General features: G+C 37.8%; 1 protein-coding gene and 1 pseudogene across 2 annotated transcripts; one reads left to right on the top strand and one right to left on the bottom strand.

Annotated features, from left to right (window-relative positions):
* The first annotated feature begins 5,181 nt into the window (after positions 1 to 5,181).
* Positions 5,182 to 10,546, top strand: LOC147510069 (sugar transport protein 14 pseudogene; annotated as a pseudogene). Its single transcript, XR_015215991.1, has 3 exons — positions 5,182 to 5,304; positions 8,103 to 8,691; positions 8,790 to 10,546. The product of XR_015215991.1 is annotated as a sugar transport protein 14 pseudogene (transcript).
* On the bottom strand, positions 9,601 to 22,829 carry CAF1 (RNA-binding CRS1 / YhbY (CRM) domain-containing protein). The gene is made up of 5 exons (XM_086602134.1): positions 21,972 to 22,829; positions 21,753 to 21,880; positions 10,945 to 11,170; positions 10,724 to 10,851; positions 9,601 to 10,637 (listed from the first exon to the last, which is right to left on the bottom strand). Exons 1-5 carry the CDS (start codon positions 22,768 to 22,770, stop codon positions 9,696 to 9,698), a joined length of 2,223 nt encoding a protein of 740 aa, XP_086458260.1. The 5' UTR covers positions 22,771 to 22,829; the 3' UTR covers positions 9,601 to 9,695.
* Between the last annotated feature and the right edge of the window lie 1,704 nt (positions 22,830 to 24,533).

The following is a 24,533-nucleotide window of genomic DNA, read 5'->3' as shown; positions in this document are numbered from 1 at the left end:
GTAAGTGATTATTATATCCTGATTAAGAGGACAAGCATCCATAATAACAGAGGTGTTTGTTCTCTTATATAGTCAGTATAAAGAGAAACAACCTCACTTGGTCCTATTCAATACACACAAAGTGTACTAGTGTAATCCTATAGTCAAGATAAACTAATACCAGATTATACTATAACCGTACCAATGGTTTGTCCAAATCCATCTAGGTTGTGAACGTTTACTTATACTTTATAAGGTACTGATGATATGATTTTATGTGTGTCACCACACACCATATCATCTATAACATAAAGTATTAGATGCATGCATATAACTAATAACATATATAATATGCATAACCTTTGCCCATATGATTCTCATTCAAATTATAAAGAATTAGAATTATTACAAAAGTAATGCTTTTAGTATATAACCCTATCATAAGCACGCCCGACTGAAGTAGTAGATTACTTCGCTAAAGATGTCTCTCGACAGCTCACTTAGCCCATGGACGGAATTCACTTCCTCCATAGAAGCCAGAGGATTCTACATTCGTACCTCCACCAGCTCAGGAAATCACAAGGAACCATCATCGCGGAACAGGAGACCCTCAGAGAGGAGCAGCAGACCTTCTAACAGGAGCAGCGACGTTTTCAAGACAGTGTCACTAGAACACTGCAGAGCATTATAGACGCGCTCCCGCATAGTGATAGACATGCTTAGAGCCGACGTCATCAAGGAGAAGGATCTTCTCGACGTCGAGACGAGTCACGCATGGATTCTGACTACGCATTTCCCTAGTGTCCGTATAGTTGGATATATTTATTTTTATCTTTCTTTCTTACATATATGACGTTTAGCATAAGTTTAATTATATGTTTAATATTATATGCTTGTTTTATTTGTTTTCTTTTGGAATTTGATATATGAGTAGAAAGTAATACAGATACATCATGCCAAATTTTTCCATTTTTCTTTCATGCATTTTATATGTTTTCAAAAATACAAAAACTCAAAAAGATTTCATAGTAGAATAATAATTTCTAGTATAATAAACCATGTATTTCTCGTTCTATATCAAACAACCCACGCCCCAAACTTATTTGGGGGTGGTGTATTTTCATCATGAAGAACAGAATACAGGTGTATTACCATTTTTGCTCATGTTTCTATAGTAATATCTTTCCTTATCTCTTCATACTTTGAGGACAAAGCATATTTCTATCTGGGGGTGCTATAATAACATTTTATAAAAACTAGACATTTTCTATATAGTAGATATAATAGTATATTTCTTCCTTTCTAAAAATAATTTGAAAAAGACCAAAAATATTTTTCTGTTTATTATTAAAAAGTCTTGTTTCCTTTTTCTAGGATGAATAAAAAGTCTAGAAGTCTCATTATAGCAATAGAGTAAGGACTTGTTCTTCATACTTAGACTAATATACGTACAATAGTTTCTACATCTTTTCATGAATGGCATGCATCAGCATTTGTTTGTATATAGCAGTGAGTTTCCGAGACCAAGATTAAGAACAATTAAGTTACATATCCTATGAGAATCTAGCCGAAAGCCTCATCTGAATAATTATTGAGTGATGACACAAAGGATGTCCGAATAGAAAGACTATACGTCCACTTGCTTGATCACCACGTCATATCCTAAGAGAGAATTTAGGCCATTTTTGGATCGATATAGCCAAATAAACATTAGAAACCCAAAAAGATATTTTTTCTCTAGTTACCCCCCTTGAGCCTTCACCATTTTCTAAAAAGCCTTTTTACAACACATAATAAAAAGCTTACCCAGCTGATGACGTGAGAACTGGATGGATATCAGAAAAAGAGAAGAGAATACCTTGTACAAAAAATAAATAAATAAAATAAATAAATAATAAATAAATAAACATATCAAAAAATAAATAAATAAAAGAAAAACATATCAAAAACCAAAACTCCAAAAAAAATCAAAGGAGTCAAAAATCGAATCTCCCAAAAGTTCAAAAAAGAGATGATATTAGAAACAAAAACAAAAAGAAACAAAAGCAAAGTTAGAACTCCTAGAATTCAAAATCATATGGAGTCACAAAGCCAAAGGGCTAAAAGAGTGTATCATAATTTGGAAGCAAAGAACAAAATGAGGTTCTTCTCTGGTTACAAGTATCTTGAAGACCCAATTTCTCAACTTATCAGCTTATGTTTTTCCCTTCCTTTTTCTTTCTAAACCATCACCATAGCCCCGTAACTCCTAATAAAAGACTTCTAGCTCAATTAGGAATAGAGTGGTGTTATAGTAAGTAGCAAGCGTGATCAATCGACCCCGGTTTCTTTGGACGTCATTTGAGTATGCGAGGAATATAAGTGCACACTGCACTTGAGAGAACGAACCTTGAGTGAATCTATCAAAGAGTTGGGATTGCAACACACCTTTATGAGAACCAACCTTAAGGACGCTCTCCAAAAGTTTCGAAAACAACTTGGCTTTTGCATTTCATTGCTCATGTTTTGCATATTTATCTTTAGATGATTAAATTATTGTATATATGTTATTCTAAGTTCAAAGGAGTTTGTCCTTATTCGCCGCTAATGAGATGTATGGACTTCTAAGAATAAATAAGGAAACAAGACCCTTTGTACTAAATAGAAAAGGTTTGTAAGTTACGTACCTTCACTAGAAAACTCTCACAACGCTTAAAGGTCGTCCATTAGGGAATTCCTAATGGTTTAAGGCCTTGTTGCATATGATCAATTCAATTGCACTCTACGAAACGAGATTAGTATAACTTATAATAAATCACTCATTTGTGATCTTGGTTTTTTCTCTCATCCTTGCTTGAGGACAAGCAAGATGCTATTTAGGGTGGTGATCAGCTCCCAAATGTGCGTTGTATTACTCTTATATTACTGCATTACAACCCTTCTTACGTTTAATGAAAAGACAACTCATAGCTTTTATTGCCTTTTTGGATTACAGGGAAATTCAAACCACTTATCATAAAAGTTGCATCTTAGCACCAATAGAAGTTTTAATCATGCTTATTATGAAGACCAGAAGCTGCTATGAAAAAGTGCTGAAAAAGTCAAAGTCAAAGGTCAAAGCACTCAACTCAGAAGACCAGAGATAGAGGTCCTTATCTCAAAATATGGCATTCTGCAAAACCTATCTTGATCAAGAAAAAATCAAAAGGGAAAAGGAAATGCAAAAGCAAAAGCAAAAGCATAAAGTAAAGTGTGAGGTGTCTCAAATGTAATAGAGAAAGGCAAATCAGTAAAAGGCATAAAGTAGGGGTATATAAACTAAAAGTTAAGGAGAGAGAATGCACCTAGCCTTATTCTAGTGTCATGTATGATTTATTTTCTTGTTTTTCAATTCAAGTCATTTACTTTATTGTTCTTCATTTTCAATCTTCTTATTTTCTTTTATCTTTGAATCAATTAATCTTCTCTTTGTTGTTCTTCATTTCAATCATTCCTTTTAATGTTTGTGTCATTTTAATTTTCAAAACAACCTAAACTTTTATTGTTTTTCATCCAACTAGAAACTAAACAAGTCCTAAAAAGAAACTACCTTCCTTTCTTCTAAAACTCCCAATCATCTAACTCTAAACAATTTATGGTGAACCTCACTTCTAATCTGTTGAATATACTCCTCAATACCACTACTTCATGTAGCTGAAGCTCTTTCTGTCTAGATTGGGTTCGTCCCAGAGCCGACACGAAAGTTTCCTAAGATCACTTGTTATGGGTTGTTTTCAAAAAGTAGCGTTTAGAATAACGGCTTTTGAGTACGAGTATCTTAAAACATCTATCCATAGTTTTCAAAACTAGAGGATATAAAAATAAAAATTATATGCCCCGGAGTAAGCAAAATGATACCGGATTCACGTATAATTTTATCTTCTTGTCAAAACCTCTATATGGTTAGAGATATCTTTTGCTTTGGAAAACCAACTTTAAAAAAAAATGAGGTGTCTCCAAACGAGACCCAAAGTGAAATTATTTTCTATTTAATTCTATATTTTGCCTCCACCTCTCTATTTGTCTCGAGAATCTGACGTTAAAAGGCTCAATCTTGTACAAACTTTCAAATAAATTCATTATTTTTAAATTCTCAAAATCTTTCCCCTTCTCAAACTCTCTTTCTCCAAACTTTCAAAAAATTTCCAAAAATATCTTTTGTTAAGAACAAAAACCTTCCACCTAGCAAGACTAGGTAGATCAGTTTCAATGACCATATACAAGCACTTCCTATAGAACTACAACTGAAGATATGGACACATATTTGTTCAAACCCATTCCTGGTTTGGGTAAAAGTTCATACGCACGTAAGTGACGCGCTATAAGAGAAGGTTGTTGCTCGAACTGTCAAACACCAACTTGCCCCGGTCTTCAACCTCATAATAATAATTATGTTTTTAAAGTTTTCATGTGCCAGCCACCTGCCCACCGAGAGCAACTAAAACAAGCAATCCAACCATCTGGTTGGGATTGACTCAAGTTTTCAAAAACTTCAACAAGTCCTGGGAATCTGACTTAAAACGACCCACCTTTTTAAAATTTCAGTTCATCAATATTCAAAACCCAAAAAAAAATTAATTAAAAATTTTCCTTCTTTTGTTTGTATATATTTCCTTTCAGTTCTTTTTCGTTTCTTTCATTTGCCTATTTTTCATCCACCGTTGGATGTGAGTGTACCATATATCTTTGTGTAGCATTTTCAATGCTGATCGTTTAGGTACCTCACAGGTCAAAATCGAACGGCTAACGAAGTACCGATCTACTTTTGAAGTTGTCGAGGCACTAAAGACATGATCGGAATTACCTGATTTCATTTGGACTTGGGCTCAATTCTTGAAAAGTCATGTGCCACCTAACCCTTATAACCCACATGACCGCCCGACTGACCCACATTTTCCCCAAAATTTCCTAACCCTAGCCGCACCATACCAGCGCGCGTCCACCTCACACCACCGCGCGATCTCCCATCCAATTTCAATCCCACCACTCCAAATTTTTACAGTAAGCTCCATTTTCAACCCTCATTACAACTAACTACCCCGATTTCATCAACTCCTACCCAAAATGGCTTGAGTCTTAAAAATTGTGCCGGAGCAAAATTTCGAACCCTTCTTTAATTCCGATATGTTTGAAGTGCACTTCAAAGCTGAGATTAGAAGAAGAGGATGGGAGTCTCTTATTTTGATGGAGAACGCGAGTTATTCTCCCTCTCTCACTCTTTCGTTTTACAACAACATTCAACGAGGGGAGGAAGACCGCGTCATGGTTGTCATGGAGGGCAATACTTTCGAGCTCACTAAGAAGGTGGTGAGTGAGGCTCTGGGGATTCTTCTGAAAGTCTATACATAGACGAAACAGTCCCCAGACAACAAGACTATCGACGTTATGATGGCAAAAATGCTTCTTGAGGGTAGGAAAAACCCCACGTCACACTGCGCATTTCAAAGTTCGCTACGAAGGAATCAGTTGGCAGTACACATCCTACAACTTAATAGGCTCAGTTAAGCCTTCTGATCGGTAAGGTGATTCTCCATATCCTGAAGATTCTTCAGGAACAGAAGAACAACTTCTGCATCGCCACCTTTGTCTGGGAGTAACTCTGCAAACCTAGGAGGTCCACCACTTCTCTACCAATGCTAGTCACTAGGATCATGCAGCACTGGCGTTTCGCTGCTACAGATGCTCTAGTGGAGGTCAAGGACACTGCCATTGGTCATATCTATTCCTACTGCGTCCAGTAATTCTGGCATCCACCTATCGCAAGAGCCGCCGAGCACGCACGCATTACTCCCACACCTACGCCAATGGACTACTTCGCTGAAGGTGCCACTTGCCAGTTCACTCAGCCCATGGACGGAATTCATTTCATCCATGAGGGCAAAAGTATTCTGCAGTAGCACTTCCACCAACTCAGGCAAGGGCAGCGAGTCATTATAGTGACACAGCAAACCCTCATAGAGGAGCAGCAGTCTTTCCAACAGGAGCAGCGACGTTTTCAGCACAGTACCACAAGGACACTACACAAAATTAGAGATGCGCTCTCACATAGTGATAGACACTCTAGGACCTGACGTCAGCGAGAAAAAAGATCTTCTCGACGTCATGACAAGTCACGCACGGATTTTGACTAGGCAGCTCCCTAGCGTTTGTATAGTTGGATGTTTAGGTTTATTTTATTTTATTTTTCCTTTCAGCACTTACGTGTATAACGTTTAGTATAATGTTAATTTTATCTACTTGTTTTAATTGTTTCTTATATAGAATTTGGTATATGAGTAGAAGGTAATACAAATACATCATGCCAAAAAAAATTCATTTTTCTTTTCTGCATTACATATGTTTTCAAAAATACAAAAACACAAAAATTTCATAGTAGAATAATTACATAACCTACTAATTACAATAACCCATATATTTCTCATTTTATATCAAACAATCCACGCCTCAAACTTGTTTTGGGGTGGTATATTTTCATCACGAAGAACAGAGTACATGTGTACTGCCATTTTTGCTCATGTTTTTATGGTAATCTCTTTCCTTATCTCTTCATACTTTGAGAACAAAACATATTTTTATTTGGGGGTGGTATAGCAACATTTTGCAAAAACTATGCATTTTTTATATTAGATATAATAGTATATTTATTCCTTTCTTAAAAAAAAAATTTGAAAAAGACAAATTTTTTTTTTTGTTTAGTACTAAAAGTCTTGTTTCCCTTTTTCATGATGAATAAATAGTCTAGAAGTCTCATTATAGCAACAGAGTAAGGATTCGTTCTTCGAACTTAAACTAATATACATATAATAGTTTATGCATCTTTTCATGGATGACATGCATACAGTGAGCTTCCGAGACAAAGATATATTAGAACAATTAAGTTCCATATCCTGTTAGAATCTAGTCAAAAGCCTCATCTGAATGATTATTGAGTGAGCACACAGGATGTCCGGATAGAAAGACCACACGTCCACTTGCTTTATCACCACGCCATATCTTATGAGAGAATTTAGGCCATTTTTGGATCGATATAGCCAAATAAATGTTAAAAACCCATAAATATAGTTTTCCTCTAGTTACCCCTTTTGAGCCTTCACAATTTTCTAAAAGCATTTTTATTCTTCGCCATAAATTCCTGACCCGTTACAACACACAATAAAAAGGTTACCTAGCTGACGAGTTGAGAATTTGATGAATATCAGAAAAAGAGAAGAGAAGACCTTGTACAAAAACAGATCAGTTAGTTGCTTTGAAAAATAAAATAAAAGAAAAGAAAGACCTATCAAAAACCAAAACTTCAAAAACTCAAAGGAGTTAGAAATCGAATCTCCCAAAAGTTCTAAATCAAAAGGAGTATAAAAAACAAAAGCAAAGTTAGAACTCTCAAAAATCAAAATCATATAGAGTCACAAAACCAAAGGGCTAAAGAATGAATCACAATTCGAAGCAAAGAACAAAACGAGGTTCTTTTCTAGTTACAAGTATCTTGAAGACCCAACTTATCAGAATTTGTTTTTCCTTCTTTTTTCTTTTCATTATCCTAACCCCGTAACTCCTAATAAAAGACTTCTAGCTCGATTAGGAATAGGATGGTGTGATAGTAAGTGGCAAGTGTGATCAATTAATCCTGGTTTCCTTTGGACGTCATTCGTGTATGTGAGGAATATAAATGTCCGCTGCATTTGAGAGAACGAAACTTGAGTGAATCTATCAGAGAGTTTGTATTTTAACACATCCCTGTGAGAACCCAACTTAAGGACGCCCTCCAAAAGTTTCGGAAACGACTCTGCTTTTGCATTTCATTGCTCATGTTTGCGCATTTATTTTTAGATGATTTAATTAATGTACATATGTTATTTTAAGTTCAAAGGAGTTTGTCCTTATTCTCCGCTAATGAGAAGTATAAACTTCTAAGAATAAATAAAGAGACAAGACCTTTTGTACTAGATAGAAGAAGTTTGTGAGTACCTTCTCTAGAAAACTCTCACGACGCTTAAGCTCGTCCACTAGGGAATTCCTAGTGGTTTAAGTTCTTATTACATATGGTCAATACAATCACACTCTGCGAAACGAGATTAGTATAATAAATCACTTATTTGTGATCTTAGTTTTCTCTCTCATCCTTGCTTGAGGACAAGCAAAATGCTATTTGGGGGGTGGTTGATCAGCTCCTCAACTATTTTACTGAAAAAATACATCCTTGGGGTTGGAGACTGTCTTTAGGTCTAGCAGTTGTCCCAGCAACTGCAATGTTCATGGGTGGTCTCTTCCTTCCAGAGACCCCACAACAGCCTTGTAGAACAAGGAAGACTAGATGAGGGAAGACAAGTCTTGGAGAAAGTAAGAGGTACCAGTAACGTAGATGTAGAGTTGGCTGATCTTGTTGAAGCCAGTGAAGCAGCTAGAGCCATCAAACATCCCTTCAGGAACCTCCTCGCACAAAAGAACCGACCACAATTAGTAATAGCAGCTTTGGGAATCCCAGGATTCCAGCAGCTCTCGGGGATGAACTCCATCCTTTTCTATGCTCCTGTAATCTTCCAAAGCTTGGGATTCGGAGACGGTGCTTCTTTATACTCATCCATCATAACCAGTACCACGCTCGTTCTTGCCACATTAGTATCCATGGCCGTCGTCGACAAGTTTGGAAGGAGATTTCTTTTCCTTGAAGGCGGTACCCAGATGATTATATCCATGGTAAGTGTAGTTTATTGCGTGTTATTTTTCAGTTATCAGCAATTGCAAAACAGGAACTCAATGTAGCAAGGGCAAACTAATGGTGTACTTCCACACAGTTGGCTGTGGCCATTATTCTAGCTCTCAAGTTTGGAAAAGGAGCACTCATTCCGAAGACAGATGGAATAATTCTTGTCGTAATGGTATGCCTGTTCGTTGCGGCTTATGGGTGGTCATGGGGTCCTCTCGGTTGGCTGCTTACAAGTGAGCTGTTTCCACTGGAGACCAGATCAGCAGGCCAGAGTGTTGTGGTCTGTATCAATCTCCTCTTCACCTCTTTGGTTGCCCAATGCTACCTTGTATCGCTTTGCCACCTTCGCTATGGTATCTTCTTGCTGTTTGCTGCCTTGATTGTTATCATGAGCCTCTTCATTTAGTTTCTCCTGCCAACAAAGCAAGTTCCAATAGAAGTAGTTCTATTATGGCAGGAACACTGGTTCTGGAAGAAATATGTCCTCAGCCCAGGTCACAAGTCCGTTGTTTAGAAGCTAACTTAATAACCATCAGCCAAAAAGAAAATTGGTGGTAGATTGCCTCCGAACACTCTCTCTACACCTGAACTTATAGGCGGCATCGTGTTACTGAACTTGTACATTACTTTGTTGAAGGGATGGATTGAATGTTAGGCATCCATCTCAATAATCCAAAATCTTTTCCCAACAAAACCTATATTATTATTTTATCTTCGCATCTCCTTCTAAGCCCCAATAAAATGTATTCGCAACTCTTCATGTGATAAGTAATAACTATTGTTGCAATAAAAAATTAACACACTCAGCAGTACTACGGGAATACGGACAATATCTGACAATATTATGACCTGACAAAAATGAACTGGTGATTGAGTTCTCACCAGCAAGGGCATGAAGCTTAAAAAGATCATATCGTATATAAGAATAAATGAAAGGAAACGGAAACAGTTAAGAGGCAGGAATAGCTTATATCTCACTACGTAAAATGTATTATTATCCTAACAATTTAGCAAGTTCATCTACTCCAAGGCTTCCGTAAGGTAAAGTATCAAGACGAACTTCTTTGAAATCTTTTATCCGTTGATTCATAAAACTCTTTTTCACAGTCGTTTTCTCTGTAACATTTGTAACGTCCTCCTCCAAATCACTGCTTTCATGTTTCACACGTTTTTGAACCAAGACCTTCTTGACCGAGTTCCTAAAAACAGGCCCAGGCGGAGCAGCCTTGGAGAAAGCAACAGACCTTTTAAAAACAATATCAGCATCCAATGAGGCATCATCTAGAATAACTGCACTCCCAATTTCAACAGCTTTCTTCATTAACACTACGACCTCGTCTGTACAAGTTGAACACAATCTAGCAATCTTAGTGAGGCTTTCTGAGCCTTCATCGTGAGCTATTCCATCAGATGCAGGAGCAAGCCCAGCAGAATGCTTAGGAGCCGAAGATGTAGTAGGTTCTGACTCGTAATCAGAGCTGTGCACACTGTCATTCTTGGTGGCACGCTTGTCAACAGTGGGAACAAGGGCGTCATAGCTCCTGATACTATCAGGCATGGTGAAAGATTCACAGGCATCCTTTACAAAGGAATCCTTCGAAGTAGCTGAAAAATACTGAACTTCACTTTCTGAGGAGGACAATCCCAAATTTCTATTTATCACACCTTCACTATACAAGGACGAACTGCTTGCATTTCGCGTTTCAAGAGTTGCATCGTCAGTTAAGCTATCTTGAGCAATTAACTCTGTAGTTTCTTCGTTTGCTACAATTGAGGCATCAGCAACAGTGTGATTGACTATTGCTCCATCTGTAGCAGATTCCCTATCCTCCATACAGTCATCTTTTGACTTTAGGAAGGAGGATTTCCAATCCCATCCTCTCCACATTAGAATGTGCTCGAATTCAAATGAGACCAGAACACACGGAACTAGATCCTGCTAATTTGAAGTTCATAGGGATTTTTTAATTCAAAATTGGTAACTGATAATAAATTTTAAACCTAAAACAAAATTTACGTTACCTTGAGCTTGGCACCAATTTTTTTGTAGTCGCTTCCATTCATTCCCTGGCAATCTACACGGACCAACTCACACTCTTCAAATGCTTCTTTCACATGTTCTACTAGGCCAGAGTACACACCATTTTTTCCTGTTAATAATGCAGAGAGAATAACTATTAGTTTACCCGTCTTTTTTCCTTCTGCTTCCCTGTGTAAATTTTAGAAAAGGGCTGTGTAGCTACCAAGCTTGCATATTGCTTGTAATTCTCGTCCCCTTTTGCGCATTTCTCTCGCTTCTTCCAGTGTTAGTCCCTCTGGAACCTGCTGAATTAACAGTGGATAAACTGGGGTTACAGGTTTCCAGAGCATAAGAGGAAACCTTGGACGATTCCTGTAGTTGTAATTCCTACCACGGAACAGAAATAGTGCCCCTCCTCGACTATAGATTATTTTACCCCCGGTTTTCTCCTGTGGAAAACAGGAACGTTTCAGCAGGATAATGTTTCATAAGAAACTTACACACGCGCACAAAATGTGAAAAGCTCACCCTATTAGATAAGTAACTACTTCAATATATAACTGAAATTCCCTCAGTAAACTTGCAGTAGATTTCAATTAATTTGATCAACTAATTGCAATAAAAATTAAACTTAAACTGCAATAACTGAAAAGGACAGTAGTCACAGTACACAGCGAAATGATATTTTACATGGCAAAAACCCCCTCACAGGGAAAAACCCATGCCACCACCTATCTCAGGTAATGGAAAAAACACTAGAACAAAACTTCAAGTTTTACATGTATAGAATCAAAGATACTCACAGTGAGAAATGCATTATCCCAATCATGAACTCACCATCTTCTTTCCTCAACGTAATGCTCGAAGTCCCCAAGTCTTTCCCCTCTCGCAGGTGAAAGAACAATCCTCCTCTCGCAGGAATCACAAATTAAATTTAAAGTATTGGCAAGAATTCTTCACAACAAATAGACCCCGAGTTCTCGCAACAAGAAGTCGATTTGTAGGAAGTGGAGAAGTATTTCTTTTATCAAACAAACTTGATTCAAAACACAATTCAAAGAGATATGAAAATCAATCAAAATCAGTAATGCAAAGATCTCATCAAATATCAAGAGATTCAGAGAACAATTTTTTCAGAAAAAAAAAAGTCAGTAAAACCACTGTTCACGTTCTCCAAAAAAAAACACGTTTCCAAAGCCCACTACTATTTTACTGTGAAATTACTTTTAAACTCATGCAACTTTAGAACCAATACAGCAGGATAAATTTTATTTAGAATAAAAAATCTTTAGGTTCAAGTAAAATAAATACTTCTCCAAAAACCTAAGGTCATCTAAGCCATACGCACCTTAGATGTGATTCGATGAAATTGACACCATCTGCGAGCTCAATGTAACTTCAATCATGATGTCTTCAAGGTGAGTTCATGGAATTAATGCATATTCTCGAACCTCTGTAACACGAAATGAGGCCAAACCTAATATGGGCGTTTCAATCTCCCCCTTTTGGCCCATTTCGTGACAAAACCTCAAAGCATGCAAACAAATAGTATCTCCAGACTTCCCAACCTAAAGACAAATTTGATTACATGGACGTAAAAAAAATACAAGTTCTTCAGTAGAACTTCATCAATCCTTGACAGAACCAAATTCCGGAAGCAATAAGATCAGTGACCTGCAACTAAAACAAACACTCAAACACATACATCTCCCCCTTTTTGTCACGAAAGGACAAAAGGTGAAGGTAAGTATCACACAACAATCAAATGCAAAGTGAAAGGTAAGCAGTGGAAGAATTATCAAACAGAGCCAATGAAAAATGAACTCCCCCTAAATGACACAAGTAGGGATGCGTGTTCAGCTCACAAGAATCAGAACTCCCCCTCACTAATAGAACCATGAACAAACAAAACATGTAGCTGCAGGTGAAGAATTCTACAAAACTAGTCCATGACCACATCAAACATTTACACAGAAAAAATAATGGAATAAGCATGCTGCAGGAAACCACATATTCGGTAGCAGAAAACCATGTTATCAACAAGTGTGGGGGGGGGTGTGTGTGTGGGCAGAAAACTGTGCAGACATGTACACTCAATACCACACCAAAAAAAACAGCACAAACCATACTCAATGTCCAATAAAATCGAGATTTGTATTCTTCATTACTAAACCAAGTAGTAATGTGTTCAGAAAAAGTGAATGCATTGAAACAAAAAAATGAAAAGTGATTCAATGCAAGTTCAGTCTACAGATGCATCATATTTGAGAGAGAGCTATGAAAATACTAATGGTCATATAACATATTGGGGAATGATCATGCAAGCCATAAATAAAAAATAAAATCAAGGAATTATGGATAAGTGTCAAAGCCAGTTAACCCAAACAAGAGATATGATCGACAAAGTTGAAAGTTCAATACAAAGTATTGAAAAGACTATACAAATCACATCATATAGGCGAGATGCAATGTAAAATGGAATCTTCTCGATTACTGATGAACAAACCAAACAGAAGTGCACACGTAGTGAGAATCATGTAGGTGACTAGGTGGACAAGAAATCCTCTATCCACACAAAGTGATGATTGGTGTTAGCTAAGAAGTGTTTAGCATACCAGCTATAGTTTAGAAAATGACATGGACTCTTAACACTTAAGCCATTTGTTCTTTCTGTGTATTTAACCTTCTTCTGTTTTGGAGGTGGCATGGCTTTGCCTGCATCTTTTTGCACTGTCTTTGCAACATGTACTACAATCGGTTTCCATAGTTGTGTGTGTGTGTGTGTGTGTGTTTTTGGGCTCAAACTTAACATTATCATCGTGAACCATGTTATATGCTAAACAGAAGATGATAGACAAAACACAATACTTAGTTTAGACCAAGCATCACAAAATGTGGACGAGTGTGTTGGGTGTGAAACATGGATCCTAACTATGATAGAACTACGCAAGATACGCCCAGCAGAATCCAAAAATCAATGTATCGGATGATTTTTAATTTAAAAATGACTCCCGCCTATACAAAGCAGATGGTATAAAATCATCAATATAAATCATTGGAAAATAAACTAAGGAAAAAAATACCATCATGTCATGGGTACACCAAGCAAATATATATATATATATATATATACCTTTTATTATTATTATTATTATTATTATTAATGTTGGTGCAATGGCTAGGCATGATCAATTAACCAGTGTGTCAAATGAAAAAAAATATTAACTATAGATCTGGTACACAAAAGATGCCTAACAAAACAAGTGTTGAAAATTTTGTGACCAAGAACGAACAGAAGACGGACAAACAATTTAAGGAACATAAACTAGTTCAGAGTTGGAATCATGGAGACAAAAAGAACTATAGGTAACTAGGCATGATTCTGTGAAGGAGGTTCAATCAATGACACAAAGACCAATAGACGTCCTAAGGAATTCAAACCTAAGGGAATCTAAAGGCTTGGTAAACAAATCGGCTAGCTGTTTTTCAGTTTTGACACACTCCACACTAATTTCTTTGTGTTCAACTAACTCACGAATGAAATGATGACAAATGTCTATATGCTTAGTCCTAGAGTGTTGAACAGGGTTCTTGGTTATGTTTATGGCACTAGTGTTATCACAGAAAATTGTCATGGTTTCTTGCTGAATCCCATAGTCATGAAGCATCTGTTTCATCCAAAGAAGTTGAGCACATCAACTTCCAGCTGCTATATACTCAGCTTCAGCTGTGGACAGAGAAATGGAATTCTGTTTTTTACTTTGCCATGCAATAAGACTATTCCCAACATAAAAACACCCACCTGATGTGCTTTTTCTCTCATCAACATATCCTGCCCAATCTGCATCGGAGTACCCAGCTATCTCAGAATTAGTCTAAATAGGATACCAAAGACCATAATCCAAAGTCCCAAACACAACGAATAATGCGTTTTACAGCAACTAAGTGTGACTCTTTAGGTTTAGCCTGATATCGAGCACAAGCACCAACACTGAAAGCAATGTCAGGACGACTGGCCGTCAGATACAGTAAGCTGCCAATTATGCTTCTATACAACTTCTGGTCTACATCTTTTCCAGAAGAGTCTTTACTCAGCTTAATTGTCGTACTCATAGGAGTGCGAGCAAGCTTTGCCGAGTCAAGACCAAACTTCTTCATTAAGTCTTTAGCATATTTGGATTGAGAGATAAAGATCCCTTTATCCATTTGTCTAACCTGGAGACCAAGGAAGTAACTCAACTCACCAACCATGCTCATTTCAAATTCGGAACTCATAATATCAGCAAAAGAAAGAGCACGACTCTCACAAGTGGATCCAAAAACGATGTCATCAACATAAATTTAAGCAATCAACACGTCACCCTTGTTTTTCTTCAAAAACAGAGTCTTATCTACACTTCCTCGGGAAAAGCCTTTTTCCAAAAGAAATGAAGTAAGACGCTCATACCAAGCTCTAGGAGCTTGTTTCAAGCCATAGAGAGCCTTCTTAAGGCGGTACACATGATTAGGACAATGCGGATCCACAAAGCCTTTGGGCTGCTCAACATACACTTCCTCATTAAGAAAAACACTTTTAACATCCATCTGAAACAACTTAATATGCAAATGACAAGCAATGGCAAGCAAAAGTCTGATGGACTCTAACCTAGCAACAGGGGCAAAGGTCTCATCAAAATCAATACCCTCAACTTGGGTGTACCGCTGAGCAACCAACCTGGCCTTATTTCTGACTATGGCACCAAACTCATCAGTTTTATTTTTGAAAATCCCCTTAGTACCAATAACATTAACATCCAAAGGCCAAGGAACCAAGTACCAAACATCACTACGGACAAACTGACCTAGTTCTTCCTGCATTGCAAGAATCCAATCTTCCTCATTAAGAGCTTCAGTAACATTTTTGGGTTCTATGAAGGAAACATAGCAAACATAATGAACAGTATTTTTTATTTTGCTCCTAGTCTGCAAATCAGCGTTCAAATCACCAAGGACATCACCAACTGAATGGTGTTGTTGGACCCTGGTTGAGGCATGGTCAAAATCAACCAAAGGGGCAGCAACCCCAACAGGTGTAGCATGTGTAGAACTAGTGGACTTGGGACTAGTGAGCACACTACTGGAGTTCAAGTGAGTCTGAGAATCATGAGTAGGTGTACTACTACTAGATGTGGCAGCAGCAGGCACACTAGACAGAGGTACAAAGACAGATGTAGACGGACTCATATCAAACACAGCATCATCTACAATAGCATCATTACACGGAGCAAGCACAAGAGTATCATCAACAACCACATTTTACGACTCCATAATAGTGTAAGTGCGCTCATTGTAAACTCTAAAAGAACGACTATTAAAGAATACCCAAGTAAAATACCTTTATCACCTCGGGTGTCAAATTTCGATAGACTTTCGTGATCTCTACACACATAGCAAGGACTACCAAAGATACGAAAGAATTGAACATTAGGTTTCTTTCCATACCAAAGCTCATAAGCTGTGTTTAAAGTGCCAGGGCGAAGGTAAACTCTGTTAATAATGTAACAAGCAGTGTGGACAGCCTCCACCCAAAAATGTTTAGCAAGACCTTTGTTATGTAGCATAACTCGGGCCATGTCTTGAAGAACTCAGTTCTTCCTCTCAGCCACCCCATTCTGTTAAGGCGTACTGGATGCAGAAAACTCTTGCCAAGTGCCATTTGCAATGCAATACTCAATCACACCAGTTTCTTTGAACTCACCACCACGATCACTACATATGTGTGTGATTTGAGTGTCCTTTTCATTCTGAATTCTCAAACAAATACCTTGAAACTCAAGAAAGGTGTCAGACTTTTCTCTAAGAAAAGCAACCCATGTGAAACGAGTAAAGTCATCTACCATAACCAGAATATACCGCTTACCCCCTAAACTAAAAGTGCGCATTGGACCCATGAGATCCATGTGAATTAATTCCAAGGGCAGAGTGGTGGTAGCATGCGTGACTTTCTTGTGTGGGTTTCTAACTTGTTTACCTATCTAGCAAGGTCCACAAACAACATCTCTCAGCCTACCAAGCTTGGGTACTCCTCTAACCAACTCATTTCTAGTGATCTTATCCAGATCCTTGAAATTGATGTGTCCCAAACGTTGATGCCACAACTGAACCTCATTTAGTTTAGCTACACTGCACCTATTTGAGAAGGGCTCATGATAAATTGCATAACAATTATTGGCAGTTCTTGTTCCTGTGATCACACACTGTCCACTAGAGTTTGAAATAATGCATTTATCTTTTTGAAAACTGACAATATGACCATTGTCACAAAGTTGGTTAATACTAATGAGATTAGCTTTCCACCCTTTAACAAGAACTTGTTGATCTGTAGGAAGCCCAAGGCCATTAATGGTGCCTTTGCCTATGACTTGTGACTGACTACCGTCCCCAAAAGTGACATGACCTCCTTTGAATGGAATTAAGTTGTGAAACTTTGTAGAATCACCAGTCATATGATGTGAGCATCCACTATCTAAATACCACTAAGTGGACTTCCTAGAAGCATGAAAAACAGTAACAGCAACATTGCACTTTAATTGTGGACCAATATCATCTCTCCTCACCCAAACTGCCTTATAAGATTGTGCAGAAACACGATTCTTAACACGTGGTGGGGCAGGTTGCATGAGAGGTGATGCTTGATTCACACTCCTCTTTTTGGTTGTCCTCTTATTCTTATGGGTGACGGTATTGACACCCCACTTTATGGGACTAGCACCGCTTTGGATGATATATGACATATATCATTCATTTTCTGAAGAGAAAAATGGAAGATATATGACATATATCATTCAAAAGGGGTGCTAGTCCCATAAAGTAGGGTGCCAATACCGCACCCTTCTTATTCCAAATCGACTTAGTCTTAGGATGTGAAGGAGACCAATAATAAGGATATACATGCTGTTGAAAAGGCACAAACGGATGCCAATAACCATTTTCATAAGAATATGGATCTTGATAATTATATAAATTGCCCCACCAGTATGAAGTAAGATGTCCCTTCCTACCACAAGCATAACAAGTAAAAATCCTTTTACCAAAAGAAAATTTTGGCTTAACAAAAGGCTTTGTGAAGGAAGTTCAACAACATTATTCTTGTTCTTAGTGTTTGGTGAGGGCAAAACTATTGGATTTTTTGCTTTCACAAAAGTGGTGATAGAAGAGGGATTAGACGATGTACTAGTTTTCTCAATATATCCCACACCCCTTTTATCAGCATTTGGTTTGCCTACACCAAGCATCTGGTCAACCTGTTTTGAACCATTACTGAAAACCTCGAGCTTGTGTTGAGTAGAGACTAAGTCAGCTTTGGATTTCTCAAGAGAAGTCAAAGCTGATTTATATCTCTCCTCAACAACATTATGCTCAACCTGGAGGAAATCAATTTTAGATAGAAGTTGTTGTTTTTCCTTTTCAAACAATTCAGATTGAGTAGAAAACTCTTCAGCAGCATGCAAAATTTGAGCATTAAGTGTATCACTTTGGACTAGCAAACTCTTGTTAGCTTTGTCAAGTTTGACACACTTAGACAGCCATGGAATACAACTCAGCCCAATCCTTTGTAGCAACAATAGAGTCATCTTCAACATCATCATGGCTACAAGAGAAACTAACTCTATCAACATCCTCAAGGTGACTACCAAGACTAGTCATAAAAGTAACATAATTAGCAGAAACAAAATCTTGGGAATCGCCAAAATCAGAATCATCGCTATCATCCCAAGTTAGAGAAACATTAGCCTTCTTGGTCTCAACATATCTTTTAGGATTTTTACAGTTATGGGCAGAGTGACCAAACTCCTTACACCTATAACACTAAACACCTGAGAGATCAATTGTCTGTTTATTAGACACAGTATTGGTTTTGTAATGAGGTCTGGTCTTATAACTACGGACCTGCCCTTGATTTCTAAAACCAGTTTGTTTCATTTTCAAAAGTCTTTTAAAATCACAAGTGATGAGAGCAAGTTCATGGTCAATATCAAAAGAGTCAGTGCCATGAGTCAATTCTACATTAGCAACATCCTTAAAAGAACAAGAATCACAATTTGAGCACTTGAATGCTAAATTTTTATTCTTTTGAGGATTTTCCAACTCAAGCTCAAGTTCAAAAGTTCGCAACTTACCTGCAAGGGTTTCAATAGACATGGACTTGATGTCATGTGCCTCTTGAATAGCATCTTTGTGAGACCTGAATCTCTTAGGCAATGACCTCAAGATTTTGCGAACTACTTGAACATCACTATACACTAAACCCAAAGCCTGGCTAGAATTTATGATATCTTGTAAAAGAATAAAAAAATCATCAAACGACTCATTGTCATCCATTTTCATGGTCTCAAATTTGGTGGTAAGCAACTCAAGCTTACTCTCTTTAACTTGACTATCACCTTCATGAGCAATCATAAGCTTATCCCATGCCTCTTTCGAGGTTTTGCAAGCTGAGACACGCCGAAACTCATTGGGATTCAAGGCCATGAAAATAGCACTAAGACCCTTACTGTTATAAACAGACAATTGTTTCTCAGTATCATTCCAATTGTTTCTAGGTTTAGGAGAAATCACAGCAGCGGCACCTGAACCTACAGGTTCAGTTGGAGGTTTCCAACCTTCTTCAACTGCTAACCAAACATCTACTCCTAGGGCTTGAAGAAAAGCTTCCATACCAGCTTTCCAATAAGGAAAGTTCGTCCCATCAAACAAGGGAGGCTTATTGGCTGTACCAAACTTATCGGAATCCATTGAAAATTCTCCTGGGGAATTAGGATCACCACTTAAGTCGTAAAACCCTCACAAGTGGTTTGGCTCTGATACTAACTGAAATTCCCTCGGTAGACTTGCAGTAGATTTCAATTAATTTGATAAACTAATTGCAATAAAAATTAAACTTAAACTGCAATAACTAAAAAGGACAATACACAGCGAAATGATATTTTACGTGGCAAAAACCACCTCACAGGGAAAAACCCACACCACCACCTATCTCAGGTAATGGAAAAAACACTAGAACAAAACTTCAAGTTTTACATGTATAGAATCAAAGATACTCACAGTGAGAAATGCATTATCCCAATCATGAACTAACCATCTTCTTTCCTCAACGTAATGCTCGAAATCCCCAAGTCTTTCCCCTCTTGCAGGTGAAAGAACAATCCTCCTCTCGCAGGAATCACAAATTGAATTTAAAGTATTGGGAAAAATTCTTCACAACAAATAGACCCCGAGTTCTTGCAACAAGAAGTCGATTTGTAGGATGTGGAGAAGTATTTCTTTTATCAAACAAACTTGATTCAAAACACAATTCGAAGAGATATGAAAATCAATCAAAATCAGTAATGCAAAGATCTCATCAAATATCAAGAGATTCAGAGAACAATTTTTTCAGAAAAAAAAACGTCAGTAAAACCATTGTTCACGTTCTCCTTAAAAACTTCCTGAAAACCAAGTTGGTTTTCTCAACTTAACCCACGTCCTGTTTTTCCAAAAAAAAAACACGTTTCCAAAGCCCACTACTATTTTACTGTGAAATTACTTTTAAACTCATGCAACTTTAGAACCAATACAGCAGGACAAATTTTATTTAGAATAAAAAAAAATTAGGTTCAAGTAAAATAAATACTCTCCAAAAACCTAAGGTCATCTAAGCCATATGTACCTTAGATGTGATTCGATGAAATTGACACCATCCACGAGCTCAATGTAACTTCAATCATGATGTCTTCAAGGTGATTTCATGGAATTAATGCATATTCTCGAACCTATGTGACAAGAAATGAGGCCAAACCTAACATGGGCGATTCAATAACAACCCTTATCTTACTTATGAAGCACCTTCAGTTTCACAGGGCTGAAAATTTATCCAGTTAATTGAGAATTTAAACCAAAATACAAATGCCCAATGATCTCCAGTCATGGTTTGTAAATTGTAAAACAACTCCTCCTTTCACTTTTGTTACATTGAATCTAATCGTTTGCACACCAAAAGGCAATGTAGGTTATATTCAATAAGAGACCTTCTGTACTCAATTCTGCTTCATATAAGTAATTCTAACCTAATCTTGTAGAAAAAATAGCTCACCAAAAGATAACATTAGAAATGTGCAAAAGATGGAGGGACTGCTACTTGAACGCATATATATCTATGTCAATAGTGCCACTCTTGCCATAGCAAGAAGCACAGTGGATGCCACTTTGTCTTTTCAACAAGTAGCTTCCTTGAACATTTTGATTATATATGGATGGAATGGAGAACTCAGGTTTCCAACTATACCAAATGAGAGTATAATCATTAGATTTGATGTGTCATATCACAGGCAGACAGGGTGGGCTGGAGCTGGAGCTATAGCAGTAGATAGTGAGGGAAGAATAGTGGGAGCAGCTGTCAGAAGGTTCAGGGCCTTGGATGCAGCAGAAGCTGAGCTTGAAGCAGCTGAAGTTGCGGTTTTGCTGGCACAACATCTCAGAGTGAAACATTTTGTTTTTGAAGGAGACAATGCTGAAGTAATCCAAGCCTTACAAGGCAACTCATACCGTTGGGGATGGACAGCTTTAATAGCTAACATTACCTCCTTGTTATCTAGTTTTAACTCTGCTGCTTTTAGATGGATTAGTAGAATTTTAAATGGGGATGCAGATTCTCTGGCAGCTTGGGCTTACCACCAGCTACGGAAGTCCGAGTTGCCAAGTTGTATGATTCAGTCAAACTGTGTACCTCTAGTAGTTTGATGATATATATATATAAGAGTATGATTGGCACCAAAAAAAAAAAAGGTTTCCAACCGATAATTCTTATTCAAGGTTCAATGAATACATAAGACCATTTCTATACCATTTATCTACTTTCTAGTTTTCAAGAGGCTGACACTCATCCTTCAGTATTGCCTCCCCTTGGTAAACTCAAAGTTTTAATAATGAAACATAAATAAATCCATGATATCATTGACATATACTGTGAGAACAGAATCATCAAAAAGCTGCTTACGAAGATATAGCTCAAACCTCAAGTTGTTGGCGAACATTATCCATGTCAACGGTGCAAACCCCTTTGCATTTGATCTTGCATACTCTTCGCCGCTTCCAATGAGCATGGATGTTATCCAACATGTTGTGTGTCAAACCATCTCTACCTACACCAAAACCATAAACTCAAAACATACATATAATGCAATTCATTCTAGCAATATAAACTACTCAAAAATGCAATTAACCGGCACGTACCCATATTCAATTGCCGTTTAGTTTTCAAACAACCATGAACAAGCTCTTTAATCTCGTCCTCCATCAAGGGATCGCCTAAAATCTCTTCCCTAGACTGAACATACTTAGGACCCATTCCAGCCAAAAACGGACCCGGTGACTGAACAGGCTTAACCCCTTTCTTATGTGGGGGTGGCAATTTAAACGAATCAAACTCAGGCAACTTCTTCTTACTAGGCGAAAGCGGGGCCCGTCCAGTCCAAGGCCTCGGCATTGTAGTAGGACCAAATGGTACAAAAGGTGGTTCTCTCAATGCTAATGGTTTCACCTTGGGTGTTTCAGTATAACTATATTGAAACTCAAATGGTGCATTGGGTACTCTATAACTAACTCCATCTTCACTCACTTGTACACCTCTTGGCGTATCTTGTGGGACTCTAGATATCAAAACTTTCGAAGGTTTCGAAAATGCCGGGTGGTCAGTTGGTGGTTTTGAGTATTTGGATTTTTTGCCAGGGATTGAAGGACGTGAAGGGGAAGAAGGAGTGCCAATGGACTTGAAGTTTTCGTTAACGGTGATTGGGTGTGGAGGGGCAGGGTTGTAATTTTGAGTGATTTGAGTGGCGGAAGTGAAACGACGGGTATGGCGAATATCGTCCTCGATTTGTTGTTGTGCGCGTTGCTTTTGTGTGAATTTTTCTGCGTTGGCGTTGTTCCAACGGGAAAAGCGGAGTTCCGTTGTTGATGTAGTTCTGGGTGTTGGGGGTTGGGGTGAGAAGATTGGAATTGGTGGTGCTGGTAATAACAGATTTAGTGCCATTTTGAGGTGGTGTCTCGTTTGGCAGCTGAAGCTGCTAGTGATGACTGATGAAAAGTGGGTGCAGTGAATAACCGGCTTTAAATGGGCCTATTTTTGGGCCTGGTGGGCCTGTACGTCAACAGTTTCAATCTATTTAATAAGAGTCCTGTATTGGGCAACCACCGAATTCGATTGGGCAGTCTCCAGCCCAAGCCCAACAATGAAGTCCAACCGAAATAGCCCAATACACCCCCACCTCAACGCATACCGGTTACCCATTGTTTTGTAACCGCTCTAACCGGTATAATCTCTCTCGCGAGTCTCACCAAAACACCCAAAAAACAAAACCCAAAACAAAATACCAAAACAAAATTTGAGTTTGAGTTTGGGTATTCATTGTGGACATTGTGTTTAGCGCATTGTGGAGATTGAGAGTTTAGAGTTTGGTTGAACACTCAAGAGATTTTGAGTTTATTGAATAGTGTCGTTGTGCATTGCAAACAAGAATAGTTTCGTTGGTGCAAATAATAATTTCTCTAGTTTTGAATAACAATTTTGGTGAGTGCACAATTCTATTTATTTATTTTTTTATTCAACTCTAATTTCTCAACTTTTTGTGTCTATTGTTGAATAATAAGTATGGTTGTTATTGTTATTTTGATTACTCTCAATTTTTTGTTGTTATTTTGGTGAGTGCAAGCTAGGTTGTTTGGAAGTACCAAACCGAATTATTATTTTTATTTGAAAAAACCACAAATGACCCAATGAGGTTGTTTGAAGATGCCCCGTGAGGTCGTTTGAATGTCTTTGTTTCTCCCCAATGGTCACTAGTTCGATTCCCCTCAAGGTCACTGGCGAGGCGGTATCCGGTCGAATTTCCAACCAGGGCCCCGGGATTAGTCGAGGTGCGCGTAAGCTGGCCCGAACACCCGGTTAGCAAAAAAAAAACGTCTTTGTTTTGTTTTTTGTTTTTTTTTTAATATTCTTTGTAGATTAGTTGTATGAGTTAATACAAGATTTTGTGTTATTTGAATTGTGCATGGAAGGATCATTTTGAATGATTTGAGAGTTATGTTGAGTGTTTGAAGCTAGGTTACATGGACACGCCATATTTTGAAAAAATTCTGATACGAATTATCCGATTTGATTTAGATTTGATTAATTAAACTTATTATAGTTACTATACTAATATTTTTTTTTTCTTTGTAGCAATGGGTTATCGATCAAAGAATGTCAAGAATGTCAAGAATGTAGTGAAATCTACATTCAAGGGTGTATAGAAGTTGTTTGGTGGCGGAGGTTCCTCTTCGGGTAGCGGTGACGTGCCTGAGCCTGAAAAGAAGAAAGTTAAGGGGTCGAATACATCGGCTTCAATCCGTAGAGGCGATAGAAAAGTGGATGATGTTGATCCAACTAATATAGGTGATGTAGAAGGAGAGAAGGAAAGAAGAAGGGGAGCAGACACCTCGGCCTCAGTGCGTAGAGGGGACCACAAAGAGGTTATTCCGAGTAATGTAAATACTGAGAGTGATAGTAAAACTAGGAGTGAGGGTGATATTAATGTCAAAGATTTAGATGTAGATGTAGATTTAGCAATGGATTGTGGGAAAAATGTAGTTGAAAGTGATGGGGAAGAGTCTGGTGATGAGGAGGTGATGAAAAGGATGACGACGATGAGGATGATGATGATTTGGAAGAATTGGTGGAAGTTAAAGCACCGATGGAAGTCGAAGCATCTCCAGTGGGAGATTATGTGAGAAAATCCAAGGATGATTTAAAGTACA

This window comes from Coptis chinensis, chromosome 3 (assembly GCF_015680905.1).
Source record: "Coptis chinensis isolate HL-2020 chromosome 3, ASM1568090v1, whole genome shotgun sequence".
NCBI lineage: Eukaryota > Viridiplantae > Streptophyta > Magnoliopsida > Ranunculales > Ranunculaceae > Coptis > Coptis chinensis.
This window is presented reverse-complemented; position numbering and strand designations above follow the sequence as displayed.